Source organism: Oncorhynchus keta, chromosome 13 (genome assembly GCF_023373465.1).
Source record: "Oncorhynchus keta strain PuntledgeMale-10-30-2019 chromosome 13, Oket_V2, whole genome shotgun sequence".
NCBI classification, from domain to species: Eukaryota; Metazoa; Chordata; class Actinopteri; order Salmoniformes; family Salmonidae; genus Oncorhynchus; species Oncorhynchus keta.
The window spans coordinates 16,287,209-16,306,973 of NC_068433.1; the positions used below are offsets into that span (position 1 = coordinate 16,287,209).

Consider the following 19,765-nt stretch of genomic DNA (forward strand, 5'->3'; position numbering starts at 1 on the left):
GTGATCGAGAATTTTTTTCCCTCTGGTTGCACATTCAACATGTTGATAGAGATTTGGTGGAACTGATTTAAGTTTCCCTGCATTAAAGTCTCCGGCCACTAGGAGCGCCGCCTCTGGGTGAGTGGTTTCCTGTTTGCTTATTTCCTTATACAGTTGACTGAGTGTGGTCTTAGTGCCAACATCTGTCTGTGGTGGTAAATAAACAGCCACGAAAAGTATAGCTGAGAACTCTCTAGGCAATTTTTATTTATTTATTTATTTCACCTTTATTTAACCAGGTAGGCAAGTTGAGAACAAGTTTTCATTTACAATTGCGACCTGGCCAAGATAAAGCAAAGCAGTTCGACAGTAGTGTGGCCTGCAGTTTATCACAATATACTCAACTTCAGGCGAAATTGCATGATTTCCCATGTTGTCGTGACATTTTTTTAATCCAAAATGACTTGCAAAGTTACTCACATAACCAGGTTTCCATCCAACCTTTTTAACGTCAAGCCATTTTATGGTCGCTGGAAGTATATTTTGGACAAACGTGCGCATGCCTACAGCATACTTTTGAAGTAGCATAATCAGAGGAAAATATTGTGACTGGTTGTGTTTCTGACACAAAATATCATACATTTTAAAATATAAATTATAAATATTTGGGCTATGTTGAAACTCGCTTGAAAACAATAATGCAATTATTCATTGCATTGTGGTGTTATAGGCTATTCTAGGTATGATAATTGTATTGTCCCTAAGAGAAAAACAGGGAGCCTTATGTCTCATGTCTTCACTATTCTTTCATGCGCAATAATGCACCTGGTTGCTCCGCTGACTGTCAGCTTTTCATATTTGTTATTGTGGATTCATATTGATTGCTTTTATGTGTGATATGGTTGCTTGTTCTGCAGATTTGGACAAATGTCCCTGACGGACACCGCAGCGGGGGAGAAGACCCCCGCAAACAGCCCCTCCACAGTCCAGTCCCATGGAAGACCATCTACTGTCCAGACCCCCACTGATAGTCCGGCCCTCCGCTGACCATGAGTAACCCCACTGAAGTGAAGATCACAGGCAGCCTAACGCCTCCTCAGAAAGTCACTCCTCTGAAGGCATCGGAGGCAGCAGATTCTCCCGTAGTGAGGTGGGGAGCATACTCAGTCGAATAGAGCATAGTCCATAACAGCCCCACAGTGGACAGACTAGCAACCAAGTTTATATGGGGTGATAGGATTTTAATACATGCATTCTATGTTTTTTTTAATCAGTTTTGTTGATAGATTTTATAAATATTATAGTTCTAATAATTCATTTTGGAATGATTAAATGTAATGTATTGAACATCTAAGAATTCTGTATAAAATTAACTGTAATTTGGATTAGTTAATGCTGTTCTAATTAAACATTTAGAACATAACCAATTTCTAAACATTCTTCTGTCCTTATCATTTCATAACATTCTTCAGTATACAGTATACCTGTGAAATACAGAATGTTTATTTTTATTGTAAAATAATTAACTTGGTAATTGTAAAGAACTGTTAATTCGTCGTTTTATTGTGTTTTTACAAGTTATATATTCTTGTAGAATGCCTTTCGGTGTTAGAGTAATGATTAGGTGTCGAAAGACACAGTAGGTGGCAGTGTATTCTGGGAATGGAGCCCTTCGTGTGTCTGTGAGGGAGGGACGGGGTGTGTGTGTGTGGAATGGTGGTGGGTTGGAGGTAACCCTTACGGGTAAAAACCTGCTGATCGATCTCATTCTCTGTCACATACTTTCTGCCTCACACACACAGAGCGACACATGCAGGAGGCATTTTTCTCCCTCTCCATCAGAAACAACTAACGGCCACGCGGGAGAGCTGCATCTTCTGTTTAGGTAGTTATAGCTGGAGCGTATACAGCTACTAGCCTCTACTGCCTGCTTACATCTGTCAGCTGGCCGCCCAATACGTGAATCCTTTTGTGTCCGACTTCCATTGTGCCATCTATTGTGGGGGCTAAAGGAAGCCGCCGCCAGTGGACAAGATGAAAGAACACAGGGGCTGGGACCTCAAAGGCTTACTGAAGAGGAACTGGTTGCTGATTGCGACCATTGTGTCGGTGCTGTTAGGTAAGTGAAAGTGAAGCCCCGCTAACCCTATTGTCTGCGCTCGGCTTAGTGTGAAGAAGCCCTGCTTGATGTCACACACTCCCGCGTAGCTGCCTGCCTGTCTCCGCTCTCTCTCCTTGCTCTGTCAGTGCACCCTCCCCCTTTTCCCACTCCCTCTCTCCTTTTTGTCTATTTTGACACAATTTTAATCTCTCCTGATGTTTTCCACTGCTGCAGTCCAGGCTTTGAGTCATCCAGAAGCCTGTCTTGGTCCTATAAGGATGTGTAGGGCTGGGGGACTGGCTGATGAGAATTGTAAAAAAAAAAAAAAAAGAAGATTTAACCTTTTATTTAACTAGGCAAGTCAGTTAAGAACAAATTCTTATTTACAATGATGGCCTAGCCCGGCCAAACGACGCTATGCACCGCCCTATGGGAGTAGTAATGTGCATGCAATGGGTGTATTTGTTGTGTGTGCATAATGTTGCCTTGTGCATGCTGTGTGTGTGCATGCAGCTGTGAGGATGTTCAAAGATGGATGCGAACAGTGTGTGTGTGTGTGTGTGACTGTGGCTGGTCTTAATGTTTGTTTCTGTGTCTGTTCATTATATGGATGTGCACAGCAGTCTCTGCCACTGCTACCCTGATGCCCACTCTCCTACAGAGACAGGGTTCCCTGCACTGTTGTATGCTGTGCTGCCTCCCAGAGCATGTCTCACTGCCCCAGTCAAACAGAACTAGAGTGAACTGACCCACTGCACTGGCTCCTTCAGTCAGTCAGTTATTCTGCATCAGTCCTTGCAATTTTGAATCATTGGAACCCCCCCATTGAATTTGAAAAGTTGGTTATGGTTAAGGTTATGATAAGGATAGGTGTTAAGTTTAGGGTTTAAGGTAGGGACGTACCAAGGATTCCATATAGCAGGGTTTCCCAAACTTGGTCCTGCCTACCGTACCGCACAATTTCACACTACCTTCTGACGCTGCCTGCGACCCGTTGTTTTGGAAAAAACAGCCCACTGGTTTTTAGGGCCTGTCACTGAATTGTCCTGCCCTGTAACCATTTTGTTGTGTTTGCTTGGTTGGACATTTATGATTGTATGGACTAAATGGACTTTGGCTCAGTGGCAGTATTGTGTTTTAAAGGCTGTCAAACCATTAAATGATGAATGCTGCTTTTGAAGGGCCCTCCACAAGAATAATGCAATTTCTGCTTATGCAGTTAGCCACTGGGGACATATGTCAATTCAACGTCTTTTCCACGTTGGTTCAATGTAATTTAATTGAAATTACGTGGGAACAACGTTGATTCAACCAGGGTGTGCACAGTGGGTATTTTCAGAATGTAAACCCATAAACCTGACCAAATAGATAACCTATTCCAATTTTTATTTTACTTTCTTGGAAAAAACATTAATTTACAATAACATTGTAACAGTTGCCATGGAGAGGAGAGTTAGTAGAGCCAATAGCCCTTATGCATATGCCATGATCGAACACACTTTCTTCCGGTGTGGCGATTTCCGGTCAGTCCAGATGTTATCGACGATATAACGTTACTACCAATGCCGCCGTTTTTTTTACTAGGTGTCTTCAGGACTTGCCTCAAATTAATATTAATGATGTACATCGAAATGTTAAATCAGCCTCCGAGACTCCAGCTAGCAAGAATGAAAAGGGGTTCCAGATGTCTATGTAGCTTCCTATATACAACTTAATTTTTTAATTTTTTAAATTTATTTTATTTTATTTTTATTAACAACAAATCAATACATAAAGCACACGAGGGAACACAAGCATACATAGATTACAAACAATGGACAATCGAGCTAGGGGGTACAATATCACATTACAATTACACAAGGACCTTAAAGGACATGCATATACTTACAATTCTAACAGCTTTTTTGTTTGTAGAGCATTTAACCGTCTTACAATACAGTTCAATTTCTTTTTGTAGGATATGAAAATGTGGTTTTCTGTTTGTAAATTTACATTTGTGTATATGAAATTTGGCCAAAAGAATAATGAAATTAATTACATAAAAATGATTCCGCTTATTTCTGTTGTATGTAAAGAATCCAAGCAGTACATCTCTCCACAATAGTGTAAAATCTTCATAAATGTGTTCAATTATAAACCTACTGATGTCTTGCCACAGTTTTCTTACATGCATACAATGCCAAAAAAGATGCACAACTGTTTCTGGGTGGTCATTACAAAAGGAGCTATTTGAGTTGATGTTTTCCTTAAACTTCTTCATATAGTGGTTGGCAGGATAATATTTATGAATAATTTTAAAGGAAACTTCCTTAATTTTGTTAACAAGTAGGTATGTTTGTGGCAACATCCAAACTTTTTTCCAACAGATATTATCAATAAATCCATTCCAATAAGGCATGACATAAGGTATAGATACAACATCCTGCTGAAACAAGGATCGTATCGCTCTGTTGTTGAATGGACCAAAAGAGAAACAAATCTTTCCTACTGATGAGCCAACAGGGTCAATAGAAGGTAGGCTCTGAGGGTCAGGTCTTGACATGTTCCTGAATAACATAGCAACACCTGAGGGAATGGCATCTAAAACAATTGCAAAATCTTTAGGTGTTACAGGGACCTTGTAAAGTGATAAGAATTCTTTATAACTGAGTAAAATACCCTCTGCATTTACCAGTTGGCTCACCAATAGGATATTATTTCTGAACCAATATTCTAAAAACAGAGAGGTATTTTTATACAATATATCCCGATTATTCCATATATAATATCTGTGTGGAGAAAAATTGTGTTTATAAATTAAGGACCATGACAAGAAAACCTGCCGGTGAAAAGCAGAAAGTTTCACTGGAACTTTGTCAATATTATAATTGCAAAACAACATGAAGTTAAGGCCTTCCTATATACAACTATGAAGGTGAGTACCAAGTCAGTGACAGATGTAACGTCAGCTAGCTACAATCATTAGCTAGCTAATTTAACTATTAACTGTAGCTAGCTAGTTACTTCGTAAAATTATGTAACGTTGACAGAATCTACCTGAGAATGTGTGTATTTTCGTTAGCTTGGTTAAGTTATGCTTGCTTAAGTTATGCTTGCGAGTTAAAAAATAATTTTTATTAATGTCTTCTACACAGTATCTAACAAAGATACATTGACAGGGGAGATCACCGTGAGGGCTGCCTGTCACAGGTCCATGAGGAAGAGTGAAAAGCTGCACAGCATGAGAGCAGGGAAAGGTTATAGATAGCTACTAGGGACCATGTTAAACATCTCCTGTGAGACACTGTCATCATGGTCAAAATGTGTTGGAGACAGTGTCAACGTTTAATCGTATCGGTAGATAGATATTAATCCCAATTTAGAATTGCCCATTTAACAGGTTATTTGGTAAAGATCTGTTGATGCATTGTTTGGTATTGTGTTTACTGAGACACAATCTATTCCTGTATAGTTAAAATGAGCCCCTAGTTAGTTATTGTTATTTATGGGCTGCATCATTCTTGTTTCTCATTTCAGTCTTTCATCACACTTATCTTCACTGATGGTGTTAAAGCACTCCGTACCAGTGATGGTGGTCCAAAGCCACTGCTCCTGTATTGCAGGAAGTGCTATGTGCAATCATCTGCTGGCCCTTCTTTACCAGACAGCGCACTGCTCTCAACTAAACACTCTTGCTGCACCACCAGTTCAAAACAGCACAGACACAGTACAGTGTTGGTACAAGCCAATAACACTTGTGAGTCTATCAATATCCATAAAAAAATGCACCTGAAAAGTATTCCACCTATGTAACAGTAAATCCTTGTTAATTAGGGTGTGAAGCCAGGTCCGGTTTGATGGGATAGAGTTCCGTAAACCTACTAACTCGTGTGCTGATGGAATAAGTTAAGTTGGAGGTTCCTAGAATGGAAACATTTTAGAAAACATTTTCTTGTGATTGTTTTTATATCCAGATGATAAGCCTAAACAGGGAGTCTACGATGTAATGACAAATGTTTGGGACAAAGACTGGGGGGAAATCTATAAATCTGTATATTTTAATTCATTTTATTTGAACTTTTGGGCTTGTGCTGTTTATGGAAAAGTTACATGAGTCTTTGTCATAGGAATCTCTCCAACCTGATGTTAAGGTTTTAAAATGTTTTGCAGATGTTCTCTCTACAAAGCGCTCAATGGATACATGCCTGACATGGACCTTCTCCGCGTCTCTGAAACGTATGACAACTTTTCTCCACTTACTGCCACTCTTGTGACAACAATGGAAATGTCAGCTGACGGGCCCCTGGTTGAGTCCGCCTTTGGTCCAGTGCAAGCCGGCAGTGTTCTGTCCTATCAGCTTCCACAGCCAAAGACCCGTGAAATTGTGATGATTGCCGATGCCCCTTCTCCACCAAAAATTCCATTAGATGGCTACAGGCTTCTGTCTTCCCAGTGTGCTTACGTCCTTAGCCATCAGGAGCAGTTCCACCTCAAGGCATTAGAGACAACCTATGAGATGTCACACAAAGTCGAGGTTGCTACAAGGGAGCAGAGCAGTAGCCCGGAATGGCATCAGCTCAGGAAAATTAGAATAAAATCCTCTCGTTTACGAAAGGTTTGCCATGTCCGGGGAGAGACCTCAGCTGACCACCTAGCTGAGCGGATGTTCAAGGGATCTGGTATGCAGACCATGGAGATGAAGAGGGGGCTAGCCATGGAGCCAGTGGCTGTACAGGAGTACTGAATGTTAAATTCCTTCTGTGTGGCTTCGTAGTGCACCCAGATGCTCCGTGGTTAGGATCCTCTCCAGATGGAATCATATTTGATCCCAGTGTGAGACCACACTTTGGACTCTTAGAGGTCAAGTGCCCAAATGTACCAAGTTATGTTGACTGCCTTTACCTGAAGATACAGAATGGAGAGCTGAAGTTGAAGAGATCTCATGCTTACTACTGGCAGGTGCAAGGTCAATTCCTTCTCACAGGTTGTAGCTGGTGTGACTTTGTCATCTGTGCACAGGAGGACATCCTAGTTGAAAGGATTTCTAAAGATCTACAGGTTTCAAAAACTATAAGAGAGAAGGTTGACCACTTCTATTTTTACCACTACTTGCAGAAGTGTCTTATCTCGCACCTGAATGGGTCCCCTGCATGGGTGCCAAGTTGAGTGGTTTTATGAAAAATAAGTTATTGATGTTCTTGTGAAGAAATCTACAGTAGAATAGATTTGTTTAAAAAAAATATATTTCTGCAAATGTTCAACGATTCAGTTAAACAATTACAAATCTCTAATATTGTATTCAATCTTGCATTCTGGCTGTACTGTGTTTACTTGATTTCTTTCCTCCACCCCTGTTACTCATTGCCTAATTAAAGCCAATACAAGCTCCACACAAACTGATATTCACTACAACACAAATGATTGATACATGTCGTAGATTAACAAATAATTATTTTGCTGCTAGCAAATAAACACGTTCATTTGCACTGGTTTGGCCCATGCTCTGACTAAAGGTCCGTTTTGATAGTTGACCAACAGACACGCCACTGCAAGTAATTGGTTGATGCTGCCTGAGATGGTTTGTGTCAAACAGCCTGTGCTCCTTTACTCTGCGGATCATTCTTTCCACATGTACTCTCAGCCTGGCAATGGATTGGGTCTCTCTAACCTCATGCGCTGGCATCTGTGTGCGCCTTGACAGAAAGGCTGGCCGGTAGACCTTTCACGGAACAATGTCATCTACGAGAAAGCCCTTATCCACCATAGTGGCCATGTCAGGGGTGAGTAAGGAAATAATTCCAGACTACTTGAAGATATCCTTGTCACTCACAGATCCAGCATACAACGATGACACAAAAGTGACAGCTCCATGTGGTGACATTCCCAATATGCCCTTAAAGGTACAGTGTGACTTGTAGGAAGAAAACACCTCACTCTGCAGTAGTAGTGAAGATGGTGTCTGGCAGTGGAGTTCAGTGCAGTCGATCACTACCTGGGTGTCTGGATAGTCCTTGAACTCCGGTGGCAGGTGGGCTTTGATGGTTTCCTTGGGGATCCAAGCAGACAGTAGAGGAAGTTGGCCCAAGAGATGATAATCCGTCTCACTGTCGATTGGTGAATGCTGAACCGATGGGCTAAATCCTTCTGCTTCAGACCCAGAGACAGATGAGTCATAAACAAGAAGAACTCGTGGATTGATGGCAGTCTGAACGTAATGAAACCCATTTTAGTACAATAGTCCTTATATTCGGTTCATAACAAAAAGTAAATAATGCTTAACAATTACAGTAAGATCATATAATGTACTCTTTAAGTATTTAATGAAGTTGTCGCTTCCCGGTTTTCTTCGAGTAACAATTGTTTCAGATGGATTGGTGCTTGTGATTCTTATAAACTTGGTCTCTGCTGCCCGCTCAATCAAGTGCCAGAAGGCTATCGGCTGGGTGTGGCTTGCAAATCTAAAGATGGATCCAGAGTATTTGATGACGAAAAAAGCTCATTACTGTTATTACCTATCTTCTCTAAGCCCTAGCACTAGACATGACCTAGCTGCTATTGTAGCCTGTTTTCTTGTTACTGCAATTCGTACTGTAATTCACAGCAGCAAATTTGTTTTAAATGTTCCGTTATTTCATCTGGAAAGTGGACTAAGAACCAAATCTTATTTGAAGCAACGACCTGGGAGCATTTTTGGGGGTTAACTGAAAACTAATGTAAAGACAATATACATCCAATGTGTCTACTTAGGCTAATATATGCTAGCCTAATTTTAAATAAAAATGAACATGTACTTAAAGTTAAGATGGACTTTGGGACAATATAATTAATAGTAAATAATAAGCAATAGTAATGCTGGATAATAATACATCATTACTGTACCTTGTGTAAAAACGTACAGTATATCCTCGTCAGAACCAGCAAATCGCTGTAGACCAAAGCCGCGTTGGGTGTTCAGTTTCTCCAGCTTGGCTCAAAGCTCCTCAATTTCTCTCACGTGCTCATGGTTTGCCATTAGGGCCATTTCCAGGGCTGCGGGTTCAGGGACTGCACAGTCCATAGGCAGTGCACCTTGTTCTTCATCCCCCTCAGTCAGAGTAGGAGGTTTCAGTCTTTCCCAAACACCAGGTCTCTTTTGAATGTGCCATATGAACAACACCTCTTTTTAGGTATTGTCACCCCCCCCAAAAAGAAAAAACGTGTACTAACTATACGAAACGTGTACTACCCACCTTTGTGTGTTTGGTGACAGTAAAGTTGTCACGACGTAGTGCCACCAACCACCTTTTTCAGAGCTCTACATCGGGAAACTATGGAAGCTCACAATACCATTACATTTGGAAGACACTGAACAGAGGCACTGAACAGTGTTCATTAGCACCTCCTTCGCCTAGGATTGAGTGTTTTGATTGAACCTTGATTGTTAATGAATTTCATCCTCAAAATTGCAGAATATTACTTACATTAACAACTCTATTCTTTAGAAAGTGTCATGGAATCTTGAGTGACCACAAAGTCAACACCTCATTTGGATTACATACTGAGATGGGCACTCTGTCAGTCTGTAATTTGGTTGGTTTACCATGTAATGCCTTAAACAGACACACAGTTCTGCCATCAGATGTCACACTGTAATGGAAAACTAATGGTAATTATTTGTATTATTAACAGTAAAATAATTGCTGTATTTCGAATGGCACTGTAATTCCACTCCACAGAAAACAGTACCGTACCCTATTGTTGGAGTGCCAAAAACCTTTTGACCCCTAGTCGGTGCATGGTATTTTAAATGAGCATTTTGTCATTTCCTTTTGGTCTGTTTTGCCATGTTGCTGCTGCTTGTTTGGAAGCCTTTGTAACGCCTCTAGAAGTGCAAACATTTATTAATATGCTTCAATGATTGGAAGCACTTTACCTAGCAGCCCAACCTGGTCTCAGAGCATTTCTTATTATTCTGTACATATATTTTGTGCGTAAATTCGAGACACTCCATATGTTACGTTTTTATATAGTTATATAACACAGATGGCTACGAAAAGGCAAAAATGAAAGGAGGGTGGTTGGTCGGGGTGGAAGGATGGGCGTATAATGCAAACTTCAAGCATGATAAAATTATAAAGTTGTCCATGATAAGATACGAACTCGAAACCTTCAGGTTGCTAGACTTTTGCGGTATATGTTTGAGCTATTTTCAAATCTCATCACGGACAACTTTATAATTTTAGCTAATTAGCAACTTTTCAACTATTTCATACTTTTTAGCTACTTTGCAACTATACTGAACAAAAATATAAACGCAACATGTAATGTGTTGGTCCCATGTTTCATGAGCTGAAATAAAAGATCCCAGAAATGTTCCACATGCACAAAAAGCTTATTTATCTAAAATGTTGTGCACAAATGTGTTTACACTGTTCGTGAGCATTTCTCCTTTGCCAAGATAATCCATCCACCTGACAGGTGTGGCATATCAGGAAGCTGATTAAACAGCATGATCATTACACAGGTGCACCTTGTGCTGGGGCCATAAAAGGCCAAGTTTGGAGGGAGAGTACAATTGGCATGCTGACTGCAGGAATGTCCACCAGAGCTGTTGCCAGAGAATGTAATGTTCATTTTTCTATCAAAAGCCGCCTCCACCGTTGTCTTAGAGAATTTGGCAGTACGTCCAACCGGCTTCACAACCGCAGACCACATGCAACCACGCTAGCCCAGTACAGCCACATCTGGCTTCTTAACCTGCGAGATTGTCTGAGATCAGCATGGACAGCTAATGAAACTGAGGAGTATTTCTGTCTGTAATAAAGCCATTTTGTGGGGGAAAACTAATTCTGTTTGGCTGGGCCTGGCTCCCCAGTGGGAGGGCATATACCCTCCCAGGCCAACCCATGGCTTCGCCCCTGCCCAGTCATGTGAAATCCATAGATTACGGCATAATGAATCTATTTCAATTGACTGATTTCCTTATATGAAGTGTAACTCAGTGAAATTGTTGCTGGTTGTGTCTATTTTTGTTCAGTATACTTAGCATGTTAGCTAACCCTTCCCCTAACCTAATTCATAACATATCACACATTTGCACATTTGTAACACATTGTACATTTTACAAATCTTTAACAAAATTTTAATTGTAGTTCGTAACATATATATAATACGAAATGGGTGATGGACTTCCACAAATGAATGTATACCATACAAAACGTAACATATCATACTAAATGGTGTGTCCCGGATTTACGTACAGAATGATACAAAATGCTCTGAGACCAGGTTGCTGAGCAGCCAACCTGCTTGCACTAATCCCATATAATTACAGTAAAATACTGTGAAATACAAACCGCTCTCCTCAATGAATTTAATTAATTAATCCATTCATTCCGATTACAGTAGCATTTACACAGTACTTGCTTCAAAACCATATTTGTATTACAGTAGGTGTACTGTAATATGAAATACATAATTTTACTTGCCACAGAGCTGCCTGTAAGCTACTGTCAAAATCACGGTAACGGCTTTACAGTGCACATAAGTTCACTACTACACCTTGTGGCCTCTGTTGCTGGCCATGCTTACACTCTAGTAGCAAGGCAGACCCTTCCATGCCAGGTCTGTACTTAAGTTATTACATAGGCGGGATTGTTGGACGTCGTCTTGTATGTTTAATTCATAACACAAGTAATTTAGCTTTGCCAATATGCCAATAACTGTCCTATTGTGGCATGCTGCAAGATTTTACTCTCCATAGGCCCTGTATTCATAAATAGTCTGACTAGGAGTGCTGATCTAGGATCAGGTCCCCTCCATATCCATATACTCTTATTTATTATCTAAAATACAAAACTGATCCTAGCACACATACTCTGTGAATACAGACCCAGATCTCAATAAATGTGCTGACTCATCTTTTTAATGAAACCATGAAAACCGGGTGGAGATTGTGATTCACCATTTTGAAGGAATCACGTTATTTTACATAAATTACCAGATAGAAATTGCATCACAAAATGGTAATTACTTTAGCAATAAGGCCTGAGGTGTGGTATATGGCCAATATACCACGGCTAAGGGCTGTTCTTATGGAGTCCTTACAACCTTGCCACCATTACCACAATCACCACCACCATTATCAACTTACCTGGTAAAATAAATAAAATTTTAGTTTTTTTACTACCACAGCCACCACCGGTGTGGAACAACTTCTATACAGTACAGTATATCATGAGAGGGTTTATTTTGAATTAGGAATGATGTAACCTATTGAGTTACAATTCGCTGTGTCACCACTTTTTCCAACCTTTCACAGGGTTGTTTTATGGTGGCTTGTAGTGGTTGATAACACACAGGGTGGGGAGGATGGAAGTGGATCTATGGGCGAACCCCCCCCCCCCTCTACACCCCATAAATGTTACATACAGTGTATTTCTCAATGTCACAACCTTAAACCCATGTCATGAAACCCTGTGTAAAGCAAAAGTTATGTAACACCTTGCCCATAAACTAAAAACGAGAAAGTCACATAGTCAGACAAAGACTGTGGTAGCCTACTTGGCAGCTCTTAAATAATAGCGATGCTTACATTTTAATTTGACATGGCATGCAGGTCAAACACCAATGTTGTTTATTTTGTCGGCATTATATCTCCCTCTCTCCCACTACATTTCCACAGTGAAAATCCTTCATATTCGGTGAATGGGTAGCGTGGGAACTGGGAACTAAACTTGTGATGTATTGAACAAACCTTGTACTGAACTAACCTTTGTAAACTAACCTTGTTCAACTCTCTCTCTCTCGGTCTCTTTCTCTCAGGGATAGGCCTTGGTGTGTTGGTTAGGGAGTATGCCACCCTCTCCCACCTCGATAAGCAGTATTTTGGATTCCCGGGAGATATCCTGATGCGGATGCTCAAGCTGGTCATCCTGCCCCTCATCATCTCCAGCATGATAACAGGTAACTTGGGATGAATTGTATCTCAACAGCTCTATTTCAGTCACTCTGCACTATGTTTAATGAAGGGGGCCATCAGAGAATGCGTACAGATATCTTAGTCAAAGACAACTAAAATAGTCCTAGTCATTGAGAGGACTTGTTGACAGACATGCTTCCTTTGGGTGAACAGGTCTTGTTTGTGTTCACAGGAGTGGCCGCCCTGGATTCGGATGTTTCCGGAAAGATGGGTTTGAGGGCTGTGGTTTATTACTTCACCACCACCATCATTGCAGTCATTTTGGGTGAGTTAAAAGCGCCTGGTCTCACTCCCTTTGAATGACATTTGACTATTGAATGATGGGGAACATGTTTTTCAGGTATTGCATTGGTGATAACCATCAAACCTGGTGTCTCTCAGAAGGCAGAAAACTTCGACAGGACAGAGATCACACAAAACGTCAACACTGTCGACACACTACTGGATCTTGTCAGGTGACAGCTTCCAGTGTTTCCCCTATAATTATATTCAGCAGCGGTGGCAAAGTTAGTTTGAGGGAGGGGTGGCCGAACCGAACCAATTTAGCGGTCAAATAAATGAATATGATATTTAATTTGATAGAATTTCTATAAAATGCCCATTCTACATCAGTCAGAGATGCAGTGAATAACATTTGGCTCACATTGTTGTCATCTCAACATTTGTCCTATTCGATCCACAGAAACATGTTTCCTGAAAACATAGTGCAGGCTTGTTTCCAACAGGTACGAGTCTTTGTCTGATTTGTACATTCAAGCTTACGGTCACTAGCCTGGTCCCAGATCTGTTTGTGCTGCCTTGTCAACTCTGATGAGAATTGTCAAGACGGCACAAACAAATCTTGGGGCAGGCTATACAATCACTGCTCTTCGAGTACAAAACATGATCTACATTCAAATGTAACCATGTCAAATGTTACTATTTTAATTCAACCAGTACAAGACAACGCGCAAAGAGTTGGAACCCTCTAAAGTGAAGGAGAACACTACAACCACAATGTTCCCTCCTCTCTCTACCACTGTCATGGCAACCATTTTCCCCCAAGAGGTAGGTGTTACTGTTTATCCGCCTGTGTGTCAAAAGCTGTGACTTGATGGGATCGAAGCTGGCAAGCCCGGTCTTCTTTTCTTACTTGTTTAGAGTTCATCCGATGGCTATCTGTCCAATCACAATCTTTTGTGGTATGAAAATGTGTCCATGTCAGTCTTTTTTTTTTCCAGATGAGCCTTGGTGCGTTTACACATGGCTACCCACATCAAGTCTGATGGCTATGACCACAGATCAACTTGCAGAACATTATAATGCCACTGTGGGGACAGGGGTCAATATGTTGTGATCTGAGGAAAAAGCACAAGAAAATGGCTGTCGGCCCACTGAAACACAGTACTTCACCTGTGGATTTTTTGACCAAAATCTATTTATATTTTTATACTTGCTTCCTTATTTCTCCTCTCTGTAGAACATCACCAAGGACTATATAATAGTTGGGTCATATTCTGATGGGCTCAACGTGCTGGGCCTCATCGTGTTCTGTGTGGCGTTTGGCCTCGTCGTCGGCAAGATGGGTGAAAGGGGACGCATCCTGCTGGAGTTCTTTGATGCTATAAATGAGGCCTCCATGAGGCTAGTTCAGATTATCATGTGGTACGTAACTACAGGCCACCATGAGGCTAGTTCAGATTATCATGTGGTACGTAACTACAGGCCACCATGAGGCTAGTTCAGATTATCATGTGGTACGTAACTACAGGCCACCATGAGGCTAGTTCAGATTATCATGTGGTATGTGGGGCGGCAGGGTAGCCTAGTGGTTAGAGCGTTGGACTAGTAACCGAAATCTGTCGTTCTGCCCCTGAACAGGCAGTTAACCCACTGTTCCTAGGCCGTCATTTGAAAATAAGAATTTGTTCTTAACTGACTTGCCTAGTTAAATAAATTGAAATAAATAAATGTAACCATGAGGCCACCACGAGGCTAGTCCAGATTATCATATGGTATGTATTGCGGAGTTCACGTGCTAGTCAGAACATGGACATTTCCGATTTGCGAACTGGTTGAAACACAACCAGTGTTTTCTAGTTTCGACTAGCATGTGAACGCGGCATAAATACAGTGTAGTCTACAGGCTATCTTTACTAATACACATTTTTTTTAATCTTAAAATTCACCCTCCATCTCACTTAGCTACACTACAAAAGTTTAGAATCATGTAGTTCACATGATCTATTTTCTATGTTATTATATGAATGTACTTTAGTATTCAGTGCTAATCCAGTGGAGGAGGTGATGGTGGAAATGTGGATATCATTAACATAACCATTGTTATTATTACAGCTATATGCCAGTGGGGATACTCTTCCTCATTGCTGCCAAGATCATCGAGGTAGAAGACTGGGAGATCTTCAGGAAGTTGGGCATGTACATGGTGACAGTTTTGAGTGGGTGAGCCTAAACCAGCATTCTCTCTCTCTCTCCACAACATTGGTAGATGTTGGTATAATTTCATTATTCCAATATGTTTTCATTAATTGAATTCACTTAGTCTATTTTATGAGAATTTGTAAGATTCTTATTTGTATAAAATAGACAGAGACCAGTCTTATCAAAATTAGATAATAGTATTTATTCTCGGAGCGCACTGCCATGTAACCACCAACAACAGTTTATATACAAAATATGACGTCATTGTTTCTAGATTGAATCTCCTCCTCTCGACCAAGACAACGCAGGTTTAAAAGTTCATTCCGACCTACTAGCGCACACGCATGACACACAATATAACTGAATTAACTCTTGATCCCTCACTATTATCCATCACCACTTAGCTGAAAGTTCCAGCTAATGCAAAACATAAGAAAACACACAACATCTTTATCTGAACATTCCAGTGCTAAGTTGAGTCGGTTCAACCATAGGTTAATTACCCTTTCTGCTTACTTAAAAAAACACTTCCAATCTTCTCCAACCTGGCTGGAATGGTATTTATTTTATTACCCCCTGTTTCAGGCTCCACAATCCCTCACTTATGAATTCATATTGTTAATCAGATATAATAAAACAGTGTATAAGTTTACTTAGTTACAGTTCTATTTGAAATGGGGATATTGTTTCGTCATTTATTCATACAACTCCTAACAGTAGATTTATAGCTGGCATTAGGGTCCAGTATTCTTGTAAAGATACTGTAAAATGTCATCTCTGTCCTGGCACAGATAAGAACCAAGGACATTTAAAACTGCTTAACCTGCAGATGTGATAATGAGGCCTTTAGCAAACACCTGTCCAACCGTTCATTTTCCGGACAGAATTATGCTTCTGCGTGAACAGGAAAATGATTCTCCAGAGTCTAGTGGGGGGGAAAACGCTGTCCTTGTGTGTCCTAAATAGCACTCTGTTCCCTATATAGTGCACTACTGTTGACCAGAGGCCTATGTGCCGCGGTCAAAGAGTAGTGGACTATAAAGGGAACAGGGTGCCTTTTGATACCCAGCCCTGTTTATTCTTTTATTATAACCTGGAAAAGAGCCCTAGTTAACCCCCAGGGATTAGTCAGCTATTTCTTACAGTGAGCCAAAATCAAACACTTTTTTGTAATGTTTTACTTTTCTCCTCAGCCTAGCTATCCATTCTATTGTTTTTCTGCCTCTGATCTACTTCGTCATTGTGAGGAAGAACCCGTATACCTTTGCCTTGGGGATGGCTCAGGCACTGGTCACTGCTCTCGTGATCTCTTCCAGGTAAGCCTCGGTCACTATTGGGGATCATACAATATGTTGTATATAGCAAAGAATAGCAGTAAACGTTGACATATTTATTTATTTATCCATTAATTTAATACATCTATTTATACAATCCATCCATCTGTCCGTTCTTCCATCCATCTGTCCAATTATCCACCTACCTGTCCAATTATCCATCCTTCTTTAACCTAAATGCTACCTCCCTCTAGCTCTGCCACCCTGCCTGTCACCTTCCGCTGTGCCGAAGAGAACCTCCGGATCGACAAGAGGATCACCCGCTTCGTGTTGCCCGTGGGCGCCACCATCAACATGGACGGTACAGCTCTCTACGAGGCTGTCGCTGCCATCTTCATTGCCCAGCTCAACGACTATGATCTTGACGTGGGTCAGATTGTCACCATCAGGCAAGTCCCCAACACCTTGGGTTGACAGGGGATTGTGTATTTCGATGTACTCATTTTGGGCAGGTGAAAGTGTCATGGCACATTTCTAACCAGACGGAAAGTCTTTGGCAGCCTCAGACTTCAGAATGGGTACGCCACTGAGTGATGTAAGGAAAAATGTATTTGTGTTGACAAAAGACTTCACACGGGAAGCTCAATCATAATCAGTTGAAATATGTCATGGCAGTATGTATGTTAGTATCATGTATCACGTTACTGACCTAATAATATAAAATAATTAAAATAGTAATGAGGGTAATTGACTGTTTCCTCTGATTTTAGTGTAACAGCAACAGTAGCCAGCATCGGAGCCGCCGGTGTACCTAACGCTGGTTTTGTTACCATGGTGATTGTGCTGACTGCCGTTGGACTACCAGCAAATGATGTCACTTTAATTATTGCTGTGGATTGGCTGCTGTGAGTAATACCTTGTTGAGTGAAATATTGTCAAGAGAAAATATTGTTTTAGTGATTAATCCAATGGTGTGACGTTTTAAAGGTAGACTCAGCAATATAACATCACCATACACAGTGAAGACAACAAATACATAAATCTGCCAAGACTACCAGTACTTTCTCTTACCAATTTGTGCCATCCCTTAAACAATGCCCAGGAGGGACGGTCTTGGCAGGTTACGTTTTGTTGTTCTTGATGACTGTAAACTGGAAGTTTACCTGCAGTGTAGGATGACGTCGTATTGCAAAGTCTACAGTATCTTTAACTGATTATCAACGGACAATGTTCACTCGCCATTTCAGAGACCGCTTCCGCACCATGATCAACGTGCTGGGAGATGCTTACGGAGCCGGCATCGTTCAGAAGCTGTCCAGGCGGGAGCTGGAGAGGATGGACGGCACCTCGGACGTGACTAACCCCTTCGCCCTGGGGACCACGCTGGACAACGAGGAGTGTGAGAAGAAGTCCTACGTCAACGGCGGCTTCACCGTCGACAAAACCGACGCCATCTCCTTCACCGAGACCTCCCAGTTTTAGGGGAGTGGGCAAAGAAGTGCCAATGCTGCTAGATGTTTAGCCTGGTTCTGTTTGTAGCCTGGTTCTAGATCTGTGACCAACATTAATTAATCCTGTTGATGCAGGATTACTGCTGGAGGATTATTTTCCTGCTGCAGCACACTGGCTCAAATTAAGATCCTACATCTGTAGCAATATCAGCCACCACCATCTTGATTCTCTTTCCAGCACTGTCCCCGATGATCAGTATGTTTTTTAACCACAAGTGGAGATCCTCAGCAGCCCTTAAAATGAGCTGGGCTGTATCTGAAATGACACCCTATTGCTTAGCTAGTGCACTACTTTAGACCAGGGCCTATGTAGAGAATGAGGTGTCCTTTGGGATGAACCCATGCTCTCGTTTACCAAAAGAGCTTCCATTGTTATGTTGACATAGTGCCGACAATGTACACATTCACTTTTGAATGAATCAATACTTTTGCTATTGTTTTTACATAGAGGGGGCAAAGGAGACTACAAGAGCCAGAGCTTTTGAAATGCATACCTCCAGCGCGTGTGGGTAACTGAAATAATATATCGCCGGACTGAGCTGTGTATATGTATTGTGAAAAAGAGCATGGAAGAAGAACTATATTCTTGATGTTCAATACACTGTATATTGCAAAGATTCAAACAGACTTTGTTTGCTCTTCAGAAGCAAATTATTTGTGTGACTTTTTTTTTCTTTTTGTCCATTTTTGTTCTGGGGGGGGTTAGATACAATAAAAGAAATCCATACAAAGACAACCCCAACCCATTCCCCCCCTTAGTCTCCACCCACCTGCCCGCATTCTCCCTCCCCACTCAGAAACCATGCCTCCCATCCCCATCTAGCCCTCCTCCTGAAGAAAGCATGCCTCCCACCCCATCTAGCCCTCTTCCTGAAGAAAGCATGCCTCCCACCCCATCTAGCCCTCCTCCTGAAGAAAGCATGCCTCCCATCCCATCTAGCCCTCCTCCCAAAGAAAGCATGCCTCCCATCCCATCTAGCCCTCCTCCCAAAGAAAGCATGCCTCCCATCAGTCCCCCCCATCCCCCAACAACATCCAGAGACCCCCGTACCAACCCTTCCCGTGGGCCTGAAAGCGGAAAAAAAGTTAATAAAATAAATATATAGAATTGGTTTGTATATGTGGCGCTTTAGCTGAGATTGTTCTTTACATAGTCAAGTATATTTGTTGGTGAAAGTTAATGTTCTTAAGCTTTACAATATGTGCCAAACATCTTATTCATTAACTTTATATCATTCATCCATGTAATTTTATTGCATGAAGCAATATTACAAATAAATACAGTGGGAAACTTGTGATGATGAACATAGACCTGCTGAACGTCTTTTTCAAGTGACCAATAGCCTTTAAGAAAATAGAGTTGATGGGCACACTAACGAGGTTTGAGTTATGAATTTAATTGAATACTGTGAAATATTTTCTTAATGAATTACTAAAGAGGATGGATGACTTTTTAATAAGGATGGTCTTGACAATAAAGGCTTTCTGATAACGAATGCTAACTTTAAACGCTTCATGTTTGTTTGTCAGAGAAACAAAG

At 41.1% G+C, this 19,765-nt stretch overlaps 1 protein-coding gene across 1 annotated transcript; it reads left to right on the plus strand.

Moving 5' to 3' along the window:
- The first annotated feature begins 1,642 nt into the window (after positions 1–1,642).
- On the plus strand, positions 1,643–19,727 carry LOC118391953 (excitatory amino acid transporter 3-like). Its single transcript, XM_035783473.2, has 12 exons — positions 1,643–2,098; positions 12,863–13,003; positions 13,192–13,284; positions 13,360–13,474; positions 13,702–13,744; positions 13,956–14,066; positions 14,479–14,663; positions 15,354–15,461; positions 16,634–16,756; positions 16,969–17,163; positions 17,485–17,619; positions 17,962–19,727. The coding sequence occupies exons 1-12, from the start codon at positions 2,014–2,016 to the stop codon at positions 18,194–18,196; spliced, it is 1,569 nt and encodes a 522-aa protein (XP_035639366.1). The 5' UTR covers positions 1,643–2,013; the 3' UTR covers positions 18,197–19,727.
- Positions 19,728–19,765: the final 38 nt, after the last annotated feature.